Consider the following 18698-nt stretch of genomic DNA (forward strand, 5'->3'; position numbering starts at 1 on the left):
TTTGAGGAGGGAGAAGTATTACCATTGTCAGTGTTTTTAATGGGAGATTGAATTATGTCATAAAATGTCATAAAATCAGAGATTTTTCTGTACTCACTGTTAGCGGCAAGTCTGCTCTGTGCCGGGTTCTGGTCGGGATGCTGGAGGCGCACCAGAGAACAGAACACACGAAAATCCACGCCTGTGGCCTATTCCTTCTAGACAACCAATGCCCGAAACTGTCCACTGTGTTCTCTGCCCCTCTACTTACGAGATCTGGGAACGTTTTTTTAAAGGCAGTTTTTTCAGCTGTGAACCTTTCACCTGCTCACCCCGATACCTCACTAGATACTCATGGTCACCAAATGTGTAGCTTCTGGAACCGAGCAACCTTGCAACACGAGCTGGGTGTCCCACATTGGAACTCAGTCTGCCGCCATCGACACGGAGACAGCGTCAGATCCCTCCTCAGACTCTCCCAAGTCCAGGCTGTCCCCTGTGCTCCGAATGGCTGGCTACAAATCAGAGATTCTCACGATCCCTTCCTTGGGTTTGATAACTGCTACAGAGGCTCACACAACTCAGAGAACAGTTAACTTACTGGACTATGATTTAGTAGAACAGCCAAATGGAAGAGATGCACAGAGCCGCGCTCTCTCCCCACAACCCCACGAGTTCACCCACCCACGCTCTCTGAACCCCACACTCCATGAATTTTAGGAATGTTTCAGTGCCTCAGCACGACTGAGTAATGCCTATTGGTTTAAGTGATTCGACCTTTAACTTCAGGTCCCTCTTCCCAGGTCAAGGAGTAGGGCTGAGGGATCCAAAACTTCCTGAAAGGATTGGTTCCTCCCACTGAAGTAGGAGATTATCTAGATTTCGAGAAACCACCCCATTAACATAAATGCCAATGGCCAAAAGGGGCTTGTTATGAATAACAAAGGACCACCCACTTTACCTTTATTATTTATCCAGAGCTATTTCAGGAACTGGGAGCAAAACCAAACTATAATAATACAAGATGACCTTGTAGCTCTTTAAAAAAAAAAAAAAAAGGAAAAAGGAAAGAAAAAAGGAAAAGAAAAAAGATTTATTTATTTATTTGACAGAGAGAGATTGAGAGATCACAGGTAGGCAGAGAGGCAGGCAGAGAGAGCGAAGCAGGTCCCCTGCTGAGCAGAGAGCCCGGCGCAGGCCTTGATCTCAGGACCCTGAGATCATGACCTGAGCCGAAGGCAGAGGCTCAACCCACTGAGCCACCAGTCACCCCTGACCTTGTAGCTCTTATTTCTTAGGATTTACAAGGGTTTTAGGAGAAAGCCTGGACAAGACCAAAATATATACCACAAATCTGTTATATCTGATGCTAACCCTCCCCCTCCCTCACACAGCCCTCAACCAGCAACTGGCTATTTGAGTTCTAATTTGGATAGTAGAATTACCCAATTTTCAAATTACCCAATTTGAAAAAGGCAATTTTTCAAAACACAGATTTAAATGCTTACATCGTTAAACTGACTACCTCTTCCTCTTAGGATACTATCACTTTTAAATCTAAGACCACACCCCTTCCTGAGGTTTCATGAATACACAGAATTTTCTCCTAGCTTTTACATCTCTAAATATATATATGTATGGGAATGGCGGGGGCAGAGGGACAGAATCCAAAGCGGTTCCATGCCCTGCATGGAGCCCGACAGGACCCTGAGATCATGACCTGAGCCGAATCCAAGAGTCAGATGCTCAACGGGCTGAGCCTCCCAGACGCCCCTGCATCGTATTTTATTTTTTTAAAAAAGATTTTATTTATTTATTTGACAGATCAGAAGTAGGCAGAGAGAGAGGAGGAAGCAGGCTCCCTGCTGAGCAGAAGGCCCAATGTGGGGCTCCAGGACCCTGGGATCGTGACCCGAGCTGAAGGCAGAGGCTTTAACCCACTGAGCCACCCAGGTGCCCCTAGAGCATATTCTTTGACCACAAGGCCATACATAACCAATACGCTTTGTTCTTTCTTCCCACTCCTGTCTGCCTATAAATCTTTCATTTTGTGCAGCTCTGGGGAACTCCTTTTTCTTTTCTTTCAAGTAGGCTCCAACCAGAACCCTGAGATCAAGATTTCGATGCTTAACTGACTAAGCCATCGCGTGCCCCTTGGGGAGCACCTTTCCACCTGCTAGACTGGATGCTGCCAGATCCAGGAATGGTTAAACAAAGCCAGTACATCTTTAAAATTTACCTAGCTGAATTTTGTTTTTAACAATATTTAAAGCGCATTTCTTGTAAGCAGCATGAAATTGGGTTTTGGTTTTTATCTATTCTGACAATCTTTGCCTTTTAATTGGAGTGTTTACTGCCTTTGCATGGGTAGGATTATTGATGTGGTTGGATTTGGGTCTCTCATTGTCCCAACATCTTTCTTTTCCCGTTCTTTCTTTCCTGACTTCTTTTAAGTAGTATTTTTATTTATTTTTAAAAAAGATTTATTTTAGGGAGCGAGCATGTGCGTGTGAAGGGGAGGAGGGGAAGGAGGAGGAGGGAGTGGAATCCTCAAGCTGACTCCCAGCCTTGTGAGGCTGGATCCCAGGACCCAGAGATCAGGACGTGAGCCAAAACCAAGAGTCGGATGCTCAAACGAGCCACTCAGGCTCTCCTAAGTAATATTTTTAGAGTGAGGAGATATTTTTGGAATTCCATATAATTTATAAATTGGCTTTATAGCTTGCTCTCTCCGGATTAAAAACAAAATGGTTACTTTAGAATTCTAATGTGCATCCTTAACTTTTTGATCTACTTAGAGTTAATATTGTACCATTACATGTAAGAGCTTCCAACCTTATAGGTCAACCTGTTCCCAGCCCATACACTAGTTCTCATACGTATTACATCTGTGTGAGGTGTATGCTACACGATACTGTAATTCTGCTTTAAACAGTCCTATATATACTTTAATGAAAGTAAGCAGAAAAATGTCTTTTAATTTACTGTAACTAGTGACTTTCATTCTTTTCCGAAGAACCAAGCTTCTTTAGCCTAAGTAACTCCTAGCATTTCATGTAGTACAGGTCTTCCGGCTATGAATGCTTTTATTTTTTTGTTATCTGAAAATGTCTTCATCATTTTGTTGAGTACAGAATTCTGGTTGGTAAGTGTTTTTTCGAAGTAGTTTAGAGATGTCATTTCATTGCCTTTCGGTGTCTACAATTTCTGAGGAGAGTAAACCACCATTTGTACTATTTCCCAGATGTAACATGTTTTCCCCTTCCTGCCTTCAAGATGTTCTCTTTGCTATTTCGATCTTCAGGAATTTGATTATGATGTTCCTGGAGGTAGTTTTCTTTGTATTTACCCTGCTTGGGGTTCACCAAACTTCTTAAATATGTCAATCATGTCTTTCACCAGCTTGGGGGGAATTCTTGGCCATTAGTTATTCAAGTATTTTTTGCCTATTCTCTCTCTCCACTCCTCCTGGGACTCCGATTACGTATATGAGACCTTCTGATATCATTCCATAGATCAGTAAGGTTTTTTTTTTTTTTTTTTTAAGTTTTTGTTTCCAGGCTAAGACTTCCTATTTCATGAGCATCTTTCCCTTTAATCTGTGAACATAGGTGAAACTACTTAAAATCCACGTATGCTAATTCCAATAACTGGGTTATTTCAAGGCTGGGTGGCCTCTACTGCTTGTCTTTCCACTTGAGTTTGGGTCCCGTCTCACTGTTCCTGGTATGATTAGTGATGCTGCACTGTATGTTAGACCTTGTGAATAACATGATGTAGAAACTCTGGATTTTACTGTCTCTCTGGAGAGTACTGATTTTTAAAATATTTTTTAATTTAAGTAGGTTCCATGCCCAATGCAGGGCTTGAAGTCACAACCCAGAGATCAAGAGCTGCATGGTCTACTGAGCCAGTCAGATGTCCCTGATTGTTTTTATTTTTTTTTCGAAGATTTTATTTATTTATTTGACAGAGAGAGAGAGCACAAGTAGGCAGAGAGGCAAGCAGAGAGGAGAGGGAGAACAGGCTCCCCGCTGAGTAGAGAGCCCGATGTAGGGCTCGATCCTAGGAACCTGAGATCATGACCTGAGCTGAAGGCAGAGGCTTAACCCACTGAGCCACCCAGGAGCCCTGCCCCTGATTGTTTACTTATTTATAGCAGGCACCCAAAAGCAGGGGGAGCAGCAGAGAAGAGAGCATCTCAAGGGGACTCTGCAGAGCGTGGAGGCTGACATGGGGCTTGATTCCACATCCTCAAGATCATGACCTGAACTGAAATTGAGAGTCAGCTGCTTAACCAACTGAGCCACCCAGGTGCCCCCCCCCCCATTTTTTTTTTAAGCAACAATTAATATGGGCTGAACTCCCAACTTGGACAGAGTCCATAAATAGAATCAGCCCCCCTCTGCCCCATTTTCTGGTTGCTGTGGTAGCCATACAGTGTACCTTCCCGTTTTTCAGTCATTAAGTCTGGTTTAATTTTTGTTTTTGTACCTACACATCAAGTGGGGTCTGCCCTCAGGAAGGAGCACCCAAAAACCTGTTCATCTGCCCAGCAGCATTCTGTTCTTCCAAGCACCAATGGCCTGCCCTCCCAGTACCTGCCCGTGACAGTTACTCTCCTGTGCCCACAGGTCATTACTTCTCACGTTTTGTCTGAAGTTTTCCAAAGTTTACAGCTACTGTCTGGGAAAGGGCAATCTGATGAAAGCTACTCTACTCTGACTGGAAGTGAATGTAATTCCTCTTTAAAATTTTATCATTTGGGGCATTTGGGTGGCTCAGTGGGTTAAGCATCTGCCTCTGGCCCAGGTCATGGTCTCAGGGTCCTGGGATCGAGCCCCGCATTGGGTTCTCTGCTCAACAGGGAGCATGCTCCCACCCCGCTCCTCTGCCTACTTGTGATCTTTAAAATCTTTAAAAAAAAATTTTATCATTAAAAATTACTAATTAACTCTTCCAGTTTTAGCCTCATTCTGTAAGTTTTGATTTGTAATGCTTTTATTTTCCAAGCAGCTAACAATATTTTACATTATTCCTTAATAAAGCAGTTATTTAAAAGAGTGCTTTCTAATTTTCAAGTAGCTCAGAGTCTTTTGCTTCTGATGTGAATTTTTAGTTTTATTGTATTAGGGGCGGGGGGGGCACGGGGTGGGGGGTACCTGCGTGGCTCAGTCAGTTAAGCGTCTGCCTTTGGCTCACGTAATCATCTCAGGGGCCTGGGACTGAGCCCCATGTCGGGCTCCTGGCCCAGAGGGGAGGCTGCTTCTCCCTCTCTGCCCCTCCCCCTGGTGTGCTCGCTCTGTCAAAAAAATAAAGATCTTAAAAAAAAAAAAAAAAGTGCCCTGTATAATTTCCTTTTCTTTGAATTTTACATATGATTTTTGGTTGCTGAGTATTTGGTAACTGTCTGCTTGACAAGGTTATATATCAAGAACTTATGTGTTGATACAAAGTCAAAGAAAGTGTGGATAGTATTTGTTTTCAAACCATTTTCTGGCACCACAGAAGCTTTTGTTCAACAGAAATAAAATACTTACTAACTGACAAATGAAAGAGGTCATAAAATAGAGAAGTTCTGGTTATGCTGGGGAGAGAAGGGGGGGCTGGGTGGGGGGCCCAGTGGGAAGCTCGAGCCCCAACTCACTCCCCTTCCTTCTCTTTGGCTACCTGTGGAGATCCTTCAGGGTGGAAACCTATAAAAGACAGTGCCTCAGAGACAGAGGAAGGACTCAAGCTGCTGTTGGGGTCCCTGGAGGCCAGACTATGAGCCACAGAGCAAAGAGGCCTAAAAGCTGGAAGTAGCCCTGAGCTTACAGCCAACGAGGAAACAGCACCTCGCTTTTGCAATGGTAAGGAACTGAATTCTGCCAACAGCCCAAAAAATAGAAAATGGATTTCACCTTAGTCTCCAGAAAGGAACATGGCCTGCTGATACCTTGGTTTTAGTCTGATGAAACCTTCACCAGACTTCTAACCTGCACAACTGGGAGATAATAAATCCATGCTGTTTTAAGCCACTAAGTTTGTGGCACTTTGAAGATTTTATTTATTTATCTGATAGAGAGTGAGAGAGAGAATGAGAGGGGAGAAAGTCAGAGGGAGAAGCAGACTCCTCATGGAGCTGGGAGCCCAATGTGCGATTCGGGATCCCTGGATTCAGGGATCATGACCCGAGCAGAAGGCAGTTGCTTAACCAACTGAGCCACCCAGGTGCCTGTTTGTGGTACTTTGATGGGACAGAAATTGAAAAAATAATAGAGGTACAAATGGTTGTTAATATTTTAACTACATCCCTCTCTTCTCCTATCACCATTCCAGCCAAATTTGTGGTGTCTACCCGCCCTACCAGTATTCTTAGGAGTTTGTCATCCTCTGATTTGGGGAAAGGAAAGAAATTTTTCAAAAAGTTGTTGTTCTTGGTATTAATTTTTTCTTTTTTCTTTTTAAGTAGGCTCCAAGCCCAGAGTAGAGCCCAACATGGGGGGTTGAACTCCAAACCCTGAGATCAAGACCGAAGGTGAAACCAAGAGTCAAATACTTAATTGACTGAACCACCCAGGAGTCCCCAGTTAGCTTTCTGAATCAGATACATACCTCATTCTTATTTGAAAAGGAGATGATAAATTCCAGACCACCGAATGGTCTGTTTTTAAACCTTCTAAGGATGGGACGCCTGGGTGGCTCAGTTGGTTAAGCCGCTGCCTTCGGCTCAGGTCATGATCCTGGGGTCCTGGGATCGAGTCCCGCATAGGGCTCCTTGCTCGGCAGGGAGCCTGCTTCCTCCTCTCTCTCTGCCTGCCTCTCTGCCCGCTTGTGTGTACTCTCTCTCTCTGACAAATAAATAAAATCTTAAAAACAAAACAAAACAAAACCTTCTAAGGATGCGAAAAGCATGTCCTTCAATCACATCAAGAGTTCACTTCCATTTATCAAATACCTAGCTCTCACACAGATACTCACTTATTCAAATCAATTTCGTAAGTTTGCATACGGGGTTTATCTCCAGTCTTGTCTGGGTCCCATCGGTAGATGGCAAATTTCTTGATTCGGGGAGCTGCAGCGGCAACTGTCTGGGCCCCCCGGCAGGCCTGCAATTGAAAAATTCAGAAAGAGGAAAAAAAAAATTAAAATTGCAAGATAAATCCTGTGTGTAGTTGGCACTATGAACTTCCACACTGGATACAAGCCCACTCATGACTGACACACAGGTTTCTTTTTTTTTTTTTTTTAAAGATTTATTTATTTTAGAGTGGGAGCACCTGTGTGCACAGAGGGGGAGGGGCAGAGGGAGAGCCTAAAGCAAACTTCCCTGCCGAGCACAGAGCCCAAAGCGGAGCTCTGATCCGTAACCCAGAGACCACAAGCTGAGCCGGAATCAAGTTGGACACCTAATGGACTGAGCCACCAAGGTGCCTCCTGATAAGAGTCTTCCTGAGAAAGGCAGTGAGTCATTTGATAATCCAACAAACACTAATAAGCACCTAGCACATACCAGACAAGGTGCTGGGGGCGGGTGAAGTAGCACATAATGAAACCGTCTTTGCCCTCACAGAATCTACTCTGTATAAGCAAGAAAGAAATTTAATTAATTTATTTATTTGACAGAGAGCGAGCGAGCACACGTGTGCACACGCTAGAGACCGCACAAGCCGGGGAGCAGCACGGAGGAGAGGGAGAAGTAGACTCCCTACTGAGCAAGGAGCCTGATGCAGGGCTCGATCCCAGGACCCTGGAATCATGACCTGAGCGGAAGACCCATGCTCAACTGACTGAGCCACCCAGAAGCCCCAGCAAGAGAGAAATTAAATATTCATAAAACAGTATAAAGAGGGAAGAACACAGTAGACTTGTGCTAGGAGACTGGGGAAATCCCCATAAGGGATATTCAAGCCGTGGCCTGAGGAGTAGGGATCAGGGGAAGGAGTGGGGTGTATAAATGGAGGGAACAACACGCGTGGAGGCCCAGATGGGGGAGAGCACAGCACATCTGGGAGACCTGAGAGAAGTCCGAGTGAGGGAAGCTTGAGTAAGGATGGTGGTGGCAGATGTGAGCAGGTCAAGATTTTGATTTTATGCTAAGAGTGAGAGGCCAGCACAAACGATCAGGTGGGAGACATAATCATGTTTATTTCTAAGACTATCCCTGGCTTGAAGGAAGAACTGTCAGACAACATGTGGAGAAACCAGCAGAAAGCTACTGGAGTTGTCAAAATGAGATGCTGGTGCTTTTAGATTAGGTGTCCTCATGTGTCTGGGCTGCCGTGACAAGATGCTGAAGCCTGGGTGGCTTAAACAACACTTGTTTCTCACAGATCTGGAGGCTGGGAAGTCCAAGATGAAGGTGTCAGGCAGACTTGGTGTCTGGTGAGGACCCTCTTCTTGGTTTACAGATGGCTGCTTTCTTGCCGTGTCCTCATGTGGCAGAGAGATCTTGTCTTTTCCTCTTTTTTAAGGGTGCCAGTCCTGTCCTAAGGGCCCCATCCTCATAACCTCATCTAACCCTAATGCCCTCTCACAGGCTCCATCTTCAAGCACCATCACAGTGGGGGCTGGGTTTTCAGGTATGAATTCTGGGGGAAACACAAACATTCAGGGCACAGGAAAGAAGAGAACACATTTAGGGAACTAACAAACAGCTAAGTCCTGTTCTCTAGGATAATTCTATTCCATCTCCTGGACATTCTGTCTCTGCCAGCGGCTCTCACACCAAGAGCCCAGAACCCTGGGGTGCCACTGCAGGGACTGCTACGAGAGGGTCAGGTGAAGAGGCCTGGTCTGACTCCTTCCTTCCGTCCTTCACCAGAACAGCTTTTTCCTACAAACGTATTTGCCAAAAGGGTGCTATTGCTCAAAAATTTTGTATTTAAATTCATATTCTTTTTTTTTTTTTTAAAGATTTTATTCATTTGACAGAGAGATCACAAGTGGGCAGAGAGGCAGGCAGAGAGAGAGGGGGAAGCAGGCTCCCCGCTGAGCAGAGAGCCGGATGCGGATGCAGGGCTCGATCCCACGACCCTGAGATCATGACCTTAGCTGAAGGCAGAGGCTTAACCCACTGAGCCACCCAGGCGCCCCCGCCCCAAGACTCATTTTTAAAGCCACTATTTATGATGAGCTGATGAGAGCGGCCATGACTGGAACCCAAGTCTGTCTGTCTGACTCCAGGACCCAGGTTCTTAAATACTACACTATCCTACTTATCTGTGAATATTTGCAGGTCTCTTCTCAGTTCTGTCTTCTTTTTATGTCTTAAATTCTTTGAGGGTATGTATACTAGAGTTCTCCTAATAGAATCAGAAGTATGTGTATTTATATATACATATACATGTCTACATATGTATGAAAAAATATATACATACTTACACATATTTATAAGAAGAGATTTTATTATAAGGAATTGGTTCATGATTATGGAGGATAGCAAGTGCCAAGAGCTGTAGCTGGCAAGCTGGAGACCCAGGAGAGCCAAAGATGTAAATCCAGCCAGAGTCTGAAGGCCCATGTTGAGCCAGGAAAGCCGATGATACAGTTCTAGCTCAAAGGCCAGCAGGTTTAAGACCCAAGAAGAGTTGATATTCAGCTGGAAAGCAATCAGGCAGGAGAAATTCCTTCTTATTTGGAGGAAGAGGAGCCTTTTGTTCTACTTATGTCCTCAACTGATTGGATAAGGCTCACCCACATTAAGGAGGATTTTTAGTTATTTGAGAGAGAAAGACTGCAGAGTTAGAGGGCAAAGGGAGGAGCAGCAGCAGAGGGAGAGGGAGAAGCAGGATCCCCACAGAGCAGGGAGCCTGACGTGGGGCTCGATCCCAGGACCCTGAGACTATGACCTGAGCCACCCAGGTCTATTAATTTAAATGTTAAACTCATCCAAAAACACCGTCACAGAAATACCCAGAATGTTGGACCAACTACCTGGGCACCCTGTGGCCCAGCTGACTCATAAAATTAACCATTCACAGCATGGAACAGGTAACATTTTACATCTCCCAGCATGCCTGGTCCAGGTCTTTGCGTACGGCAGTTCAATTTATGGTTAGGAATAACTGAAGAAAAATGCAAAAAAATTATTTACTGGAACTTAAAATAAATTTGAAAAAGGAAAAAAGAAAAAAGCAAAACTTGAGCATTAGACAAATACAAACATGCTGTTCCCACCGCATAGCCCTTGAAACTCTTTCATCCAAGTAGAGGACACCAGGCAAGTACCCTGGGCCCTACATAGGAGGCAGCGAGGTGGGCGGGGCCGGGGGGGGGGGCCGGTCGTCAGATCCTGTCAGTCCAAAGAGCAACCCGCAGCTGAGCCCCCCGGTTTGTATGCAGACACACGAAGACTATCTCCCAGGCCAGCTAGTTCTCTTATAAGCTGATTAAAAAAAGATGAAACTGGGAAGGTTAACTGTGTAACTACAAGAAATGTGATGGTCTTACCTACTGGCAAAAAAGTGTCCTGAATTAGGTGAGGCTGAAAATATAAACATCAGCTCTCAGTATGAGAAAAGGAAACACAGAAAATATGAGAATGAAAGTGAAGATAAAAGTAGTATTTTCCTTTATCACCGACCTGACTCGGATCAGCAGTAAAAGGAAAGTAATTTTTAAAACAGAATGTCTTCCATTAGGGACCCCATCTTCTCCCCCTCCCCCCTTTTAAAGAATTAAAGGCAGGATTCTCTTCTAGTCCATTCTAGTTTATTTATTTTTAAGCTCTACATGGGGCTTGAACTCACAACCTGGAGATCAAGGGTCACTCCCTCTAGCGAATGAGCCAGTCAGGCACCCGCCCCCTGCACCCCCACTACATTTTGTAAAACGGCAGAACATGTGGTTAGCGCCACCCTGTGGCATGTAAGACAAAGTGGAGGAAGTAAAAAGATTACTTGAGATACTTATTCCAGCAGCTTTCTGCTTGCTTAGTGCCTCCACCTTGTTTTGGTTAGATTTAATGAGGTATAACTCATTACAATAAATTTCACCATTTTAAGTGTATAGTTTGATGAGTTTTAACGAAGTGGTAGAACTCCTACCGTAATTATGACAGAACATTTCCACCCAGAAAGTTCTCTAGTTTTCCGTTATAATCAGTGCCCTACCCTATCCCTTGTAACTGATGTGCTTTCTATCACTACAGATTTGCCTGTTACAGAATTTCACATCAATGCAATCAGATAATCTTGGGTCTAGCTTCTTTCGCTCGACATAATGCTTCTGGGATTAATTCAGTGTTAGGTATGTCCAGAATTTGTTGTTTTAAAAAAATTGAACTTTTCATTTTGAGATACAGAATCACATGCGTTTCTAAGAAATAAGGAGATCTCTCAAATCCTTTACTCAATTTCCCTCATGAAGACACTGCCCAAAACTATAGCACAACCCACCACCAGAACATGGACACTGATACACACAGAGCATTCCCACCCCACAAAGACCCCCAGGACTGCTCTCTCAAAGCCACACCCACAGCCCTCAGGCCTCCCTCCCTTACTCCTTAACCCCTAGCCACCACTAATCCGTCTCCATTCCTGTAATTTTGTCATTGCAAGAACGTTATATATAAATGGGATCATCTAGTATGTAAACTTTTGGGATTGGCTTTTCTTTATTCAACATAATTCTCTGGAGAGTGACCGAGTAGCGTTTCTTTTTACTACCGAGTAGCGTTTCATGGAACCATGGATTGCCGCTGGTGTAGCCATTCTCCCACTGAAGGGCATTTGGGTTGTTTCCGGTTTTTGGGTACACGAATGAAGTTACAATGAATATCTGTGAACATGTTTCCATTTCTCTGGGATAAATGCCCAGGAAGGTAACTTGGGCTGTGTGACAGTGACGTGGGTGGCTGCCCTCCCTGTGGTAGGTGGTGGGAGAAAGAGGGACAAAATGCCTTTAAAACACAGAGCTTTTTTTTGGGGGGGGGGGGGCAAAACATTAGTAAAGCTTGGACTTTCAAAAGAAGCTGGGACTTTGGAGTTGCCAACTCCAGCTCCATGGCTGTGAAGGCTGCTTTAGTAGTTCTGTCAGGGGGCAAAGTCATCCAGTCCCAGGAAACTCAGTCTCACTCCCACAAAGGCTTATCAAAGGTGATGGCCATTACCGGCCACAGGTCCTCACCCTGACACTTCTGATACTTAAGTCAGCTTCATATCCACTTTGTATTTTGCAGACTTGCTCATGTATTTGCAGACTTGCTCATGCAGATCTTCCCCAATGTGATTAGGGTTGTTTTTTTTTTTTTTTTTTTTGCAGATCATTTAAATTCTTATCCTACAAATGATGTGAGACAAAAACAATGCGGGGGGGGGGCATCAAAACAGAGTACTACCATAAGGCAATGAGTCCCAACATAAATTTTGGGGTATCCCAAAGTGTTACTGATTTTTTCTAAACAACTAATTTAAACTTGTTTTGTATATTTTATACAACACTCAGTAGGATAAGGGCGGGGGAGGGCCAAGAGGAAGGAGAGAAGATACGGAAATCAAAACTACCAGAGGAGGTTGTGGTTCTATAGTGAAGGAATGGTGGAATATGGCAGCTGCGATAAGAACAAATAAATTCGTGCAACAGAGAAATCTTAAAAGTTTGTTACATGGGTATCCTAGGAGAAGGGGGTGGGGGAGCTTCGATTCCCTGAGCCCTTACCATGCGTGAAGTGTTGTACTAAATTGTCTCTAATCTTTACCACATCTCAACAACAGAAATTTTATTATTCTCAGTTAAAAAATGAAAGTAAAAAAATCACGCAACGAAAGAACCAGGATGCAAACACAGGTCCTTCGACTCCAAAGTTCCACCCTACACCCATTCTGTCTGTGGCGAAAACGCGTCTGAACTAGAACAGCACGAAAAAGATAATCCGTCTTCACAAACAAATTTAAGAACACTCAACTCATACAATTAGCAAGTTCGTAGGTAGTAGCTGGCCCAGACCTATTCATTTGTTTATTTGCTCAATAAATAATTACAGAGTGGCTTCCGTGTTCCAGGGACTGTTCTAGGCCCTGGGGATCAAGGGCAAAATACACGTCCATTCTGATCCTCACGGAGCTTGCAGGGGCCGGAGGCACACACGACTAACACTGACAGTATGTGGGCTCTGGGGGTATGTGCAATGGGGGGGGGTGGTAGGGGACAATAAAAAGAAGGGAATGGGGGTCCTGGCTGTAATTCTACAATTCTAAATGGGGTGGCCAGAGAAGGCTTCATTAAAAAGGTGACCGTTGAGCAACCTCTGAAAGAGGTGAGCAAGCAAGCCATGCCTGTACCTAGGGCAAGAGCAAACTGGGCAGAGGGGACACTCTTGGGGCGGGCATGTGTCTGAGGAGCACCAAGGCCGTCAGTGTAGTTGGGAACAGAGTGAGGGAGAAGGGCAGGACAGCGAAGGGAATTAGGAAGTTACCAGTACAGCCAGATCACAAAGGACCTTCTAAGGTCTTGTTTGTTTGTTTGTTTTGTTTTGTTTCTCTATGCCCATAATGGGGTTCGAACTCATGACCCTGAGATCAAGAACCACACGCTCTATTGACTGAGCCAGCCAGCCAGGCGCCCCTAGCAAATTTCTTTAAATGTACTTGGTGGAGGTTGTATATTTGAGATTCAAACTTTGGAGTACATACATTATTTTTAAAGGTTTTATTTATCTATTTTAGAGAAAGAGAGAGAATGTGCAGTGAGAGGCAGAGGGGAGAAAACCTCAAGCAGACTCCATGCTGAGGGCAGAGCCCCATGTGGGCTCCATCTCATGACCCTGGGATCATGACCTGAGCTGAAACGAAGAGTCCAAGGCTCAACTAACCTGAGCCACCCAAGTGCTCCCCACTTTTTTTTTTTTCAAAGATTTTATTTATTTATTTGACAGAGAGAAAGATCACAAGTAGGCAGAGAGGCAGGCAGAGAGAGAGGGGGAAGCAGGCTCCCCGCTGAGCAGAGAGCCCGATGTGGGACTCGATCCCAGGACCCCGAGATCACGACCCGAGCCAAAGGCAGAGGCCCAACCCACTGAGCCACCCAGGTGCCCCCCCACTTTTTTTTAATTAAGTAAGCTCTAGGTCCAAATGACCCTGAGATAAGAGTGGCATGCTCTACCGACTGAGCCAGCCAGGTGCCCTGGCCTTGTAAGGGTTTTTGCTTTTACACTTAATAAGACGAGAACTACTGAAGATTTTGAGCAGAGGAGTGACAAAGTCAGACCTAAGTTTTGAAAGGATCATTTTGGCTTCTGTTATGAAAATCAATCAAAGACGAAAGCAAAAAAACTAGGTAAGAATTGCAGTAATCAGTCATCAGCTATAAGATGACAATGGCTTGAACCAGGTTGTTGGCTATGGATGGCAGGAAGTGGTAAAGTTTTGAATAAGTTTTTTTTTTTTTTTTTTGAAGATTTTTATTTATTTGACAGACAGAGACCGCAAGTAGACAGGCAGGCAGAGAGGAGGAAGCAGGCTCCCCACTGAGCAGAGAGCCCGATGGTGGGGCTCGATCTCAGGACCCTGAGACCATGACCTGAGCTGAAGGCAGAGGCTTAACCCACTGAACCACCCAGGCGCCCCAAGTTTTGAATAGGTTTTGAGAAAGAACTGACAAGAGCTCCTCAGAGACTGGATATGAGAGTGTGGCAAAGAGCAAGGACGACTCCAGTTTCTGGCTCAAGCCACATGGTATAAAGATGAATAGGGAAATGGGGTGGTAGCTGGATTTTTATTTATTTTTTTTTAAACAGTGGGAGAGATTATAGCATGCTTGCGTGCTGCTGATCTGATGGAGAGGGAAACACTGCCAGTGGAGGGAAGGGCAGATTCACTGGAGAACTACCTCTGAATGCGCGATGGGATACAGAGCGCGAATGAAGGGTTAGCCATAGGAGTCCTGCTCATTCTCCCACAGTAACATGAAGAAAAGGAGAATACATGGGCAGAAGTGGGGAGGTGGGAGCAATTTAAGTTTTTTTTTTTTCCTTGTGGTCTCTCCAGCAATTTATACTACAAGCTCAAAGAAGATCCTTCAAAGGCATTTCTACCTTGATCTATAAAACTGAGTATTCACGGCTGAGCATGGCCTTCTAGAAAATCTCAGATAAGATTAACTCCATAGTTTATAATTAATTTAAGGAAGGTCCCAAGACAATTAACAACTGGACTGCACCAGACTGAGGAGGATGGATAGGGTGAATTCTGGATCACGCTAAAGGCTGCTTGTTATTTCTTTAGGAAACCTTCCTTAAGAACAGGCTTAGAGCTCAATAGAGCAGACAAAGATTTGGAGGTAGGAAAAGATGTGGAAATGGGAGAGGAGGAAGGCAAAGAAGTCTGCATAAGCCTGAGTAAAACAGAAGGTGCAGGCTTGTTTCTGAAATGTGTGAGTGGCACTGGTTTAAATCCAAGCTCTACCACTTAGTAGCTGTGTGTTCTTTGGCAAATTACTGAACCTCTCTGATTCTATCTCCTCTTTTGTATAAAGAGAAGGGAATATTAGTATCTACCTCGTAAGATTAAACTGGAGGGCCAAGTGGCTAGCATAGTCCGTAATGTAATTTCTGCTTTTCAACACTGGCAGTATCATCAGTTTCTGTATCATTCTGATTGGCAGACAGGTATCCTAAGACCTGCGAGTGCTAAGTGCAATGAGGTACACAAATGAGAGAAGGCGGCACTTGCCCTAACGTTGTTCACAATCTAGATGAAGAAATAAGGCAACACAATCAATTAATACATTACAGCCAAACACTTATAGGCAAGAACTATGATTCACGGGAACAGATATTCAGAAGGGAAATCCTGTATCTTAAGAGTCCTAGGAACCGGAGTATCACCTTAGATAATACACCAAGCTCATTATTTCTTTTTTTCTTTTTTTAAAGATTTATTTGACAGAGAGAGAGAGCGCGAGCGAGCACAACTGAGCACAAGCAGGAGTTGCAGGGAGAGAGAGAAACCGCCTCCTGACTGCAGACACTTAACGACTGAGCCACCCAGGTGCTCCTGATTATGGGATTCTTTTGAGGTGGCTTTTATGGGAATGAATGCACATCCCTAAGAGCTGGAGAGGAGGGACTCTTCAATTTCCCTGCCCTCAGGAAACCCTGCAACGGCCTCACCTGGAATTACGAAACTGACCTATGAAATAAATTAGCCTTCTCCTCACTCATTCACGTAAGAGGGACCTTAGAACTCTTCTCATTGGTGGGGCTCTCACACCTTCATTGCTTGCTCAGCAACTATAAAAGGAACTGGTAAACAAGGTCATTATTAGTCATCAATTTAATGCTCAGAGGACTTGAACTTGAGGCTCTGGTAGGCAGTCCTCCTTCCCTATCGCCCCTTTTCAGAGAGCCTATAAAATGACTTGTCTGAGTTCACAGCCAGCATACTGGAAAGAGCTAGTACCAGAAGACAGGCCATACATACACTGTCTGATAGGGCCAGAGCAGTATTTAGAGGGAGAGATATCCTCACGTAAGCACAAGAAGGGGAGAGGAACTAGTAATTCTGGGTTCACCTGTGTCCAGATCTGTGCTAGGAGTTTTTCTCTTATCATGTTTAAAAAAAAAAAAAAAAAACAAGCAAACTGGATTTAGGTCTATCAGTTCTTGGCCATCATATTCTGAACAAGTAAAATTTTCTTTCTGGGGCCTCCGTTTTCAAACTGAGGAGGTAGAGAACTGTTAATCACCCACCCTGCAGGGGTTGTTGAGGAGCCCAGAGGAGGAAACAGACTTGAAAGGAATGTGTAAATTTTTAGTCCTTTATGCGTGCCATGGCAATTTCCCTCCCCCTTACAAACAGCCCCATTTAGAACGTAGATCAGAAGCGTGTGGTTTCCTGACCATACAAGGGGGGGTGTGGGGAGACGTACCACTGCACACTGAGTAATATAAACAAATACAGGAAGGCAGCGCCAAGCTCTGTACCTATGAGATCCATGCCAAAACTCGCGCTCGGTATTGTTGTATGCCCTTTACAGACAGAGACACTGAGAGGATGACACCCAGTCTTTCCCGCAGCCCCCCGCCAGAGGAAGGGCCCAGATCCTTCAGGAGACAGTGATCTGCCTCCATGTCTCCCTTCCCCTTCCCTTCCCAATCCCGGCCCAGTCCCTATTTACTGAGCCCTCAATCTTGCACGCTGGAGGAGAGACCTCCCTTCCCAGTTCCCATCCCTCCCACTCCCGCAGGTCTGTCTCTCCCACAGTGGCTAGTTTGAAGACAGAGAAAGAGCTTAGCGCCCAAAGGTATGGATTATAATTCTGCCTCCAACAGTGTTACTCGCTTGCCATGTGACCTTGGGCAACTCGAGACTCCTCTCCGAACTTTTTTCCCGTATCTTTAAAAAAACCTCCGCCCTGATAACCTCCCAGGCTGCGGCGAGGCGCAGGATAACGGACGGGATTGCTCCACGCCCAGACCCGAGCAATACGCAGCGCGAGCGGGTCCTCCCCTTCCCTGAGGCCTTGCGCTGTGCTCCCTCGGCCTCCTCCACGGCCCCCTGAGCAACAGGCCGCCTTCATCACTCTCCTGCCTGCCCTCTCCCTCCCGCCCCGCACCTCACCTGCAAGCAGGCTCTGCCAAGGGCTGCAGCCGGGAACCGGCGTTTCAAGGAGACTCCGACCACCGCCGCCATCTTGGCTTCTGACGTCGCGCCCCACCCCTTAACCCCGAGGTCGCTCTCCGCCGTCGTCCCGCCGAGCACCGCGGCGCCCAGCCGGCGTCCACCCAGGACCCGCTAGCTGCGCTGGAGCCGCCGAGTGGGAGGCGGTTCCGGTTTCCCGAATGGGAGGAGGGAAGGCGGAGAAAGAAAACGCGAGCATGCGCAGTTGTGCGTGCGCGGCGCATGCCCACTTGGCCTCCCGCCTTCCTAAGGTGACCTTCCCAGAAGGGGGCGGAGTCTGGAGGGGAGGGTGTTGTAAGGACCCGGGCTAAGACCGTGGGGTGGGGAGGAGCCCTCCGATCTGAGTCCCGTCCCCATGTTAGCCCCCTTCCTTCCTGAAGAATTGTCAGGGGTACCACTCATCTCTTAGTGATGAGCTTATCGGCTTTAGTCCGACAGTTGTCAGACACAGTGTGTTTGCCCGAGACTGTCCCGATTTCTGCATCCCGAGAGTCCTGCATCCCGAGAAACTCCTCAGTCCCAGGCAAACTGGGAGGGTTGATGAAGGAAACGAGGGGATGTCAAAGATGATGGGTCATCCACCCACCCACCCAAGCATCCATCCATCCATCTGAAGATACACCAGCAGCACTGCTCTGTGCTGGGCGCTGGGTCGCTGTTGTGAGTGAGCAAGTCAGACACAGTTCCTGCCCTCACCAGGTTTACTGTGGGATAGGGACGCAACCAGGCACTCACGCCTCAGCGAGCTTTGCTCTGTAAAATAGTGGGGAGAGGGGAGCCAGCCGTTGGTGGCTTACTTAGCCATATAGCACCAGAAACCATTGATTGAGCACCTGCGATAAGCCTAGCGCTGGGCTCCATCATCTCACTTAAGCCTGCCAGTAGTCTTGTGGGAGAAGTCCGTGTGTGTCCGTCTTCAGTTCAGTCCTCTCAGCTGCTTTCCCTGACCTCTCCGAGGCTCATCTCAGAGCCTGCCTCCCTCCGGGGGCTTGATTACCTCAGTCCTCCAAGTGGCTTGGTCTCTTGGGTCACCTCTGGCAAACTTTATGTACGCAGTTGGCTTTGCAGGTATCAGTGTTTGTCAGGAATGACGTTTTCCCTTCTCTGCCTGCT

The 18698-nt window shown here is 45.9% G+C and overlaps 1 protein-coding gene across 1 annotated transcript in view; it reads right to left on the reverse strand.

Annotated features, from left to right (window-relative positions):
• The window catches only part of SDHB (succinate dehydrogenase complex iron sulfur subunit B), a 29518-nt gene extending 11846 nt beyond the window's left edge, over window positions 1-17672 (reverse strand). Inside the window, exons 1-2 of the mRNA XM_032863558.1 lie at window positions 17526-17672; window positions 6943-7070 (exon numbers count right to left, since the gene is read on the reverse strand). Coding sequence (XP_032719449.1) covers window positions 6943-7070; window positions 17526-17597 — 200 coding nt within the window. The 5' untranslated portion in view covers window positions 17598-17672. The remainder of the gene's footprint in view (window positions 1-6942; window positions 7071-17525) is intronic.
• Window positions 17673-18698: the final 1026 nt, after the last annotated feature.

This window comes from Lontra canadensis, unplaced genomic scaffold, assembly GCF_010015895.1.
Source record: "Lontra canadensis isolate GAN:19392208 unplaced genomic scaffold, GSC_riverotter_1.0 scaffold25, whole genome shotgun sequence".
In the NCBI taxonomy this organism is placed as follows: Eukaryota; Metazoa; Chordata; class Mammalia; order Carnivora; family Mustelidae; genus Lontra; species Lontra canadensis.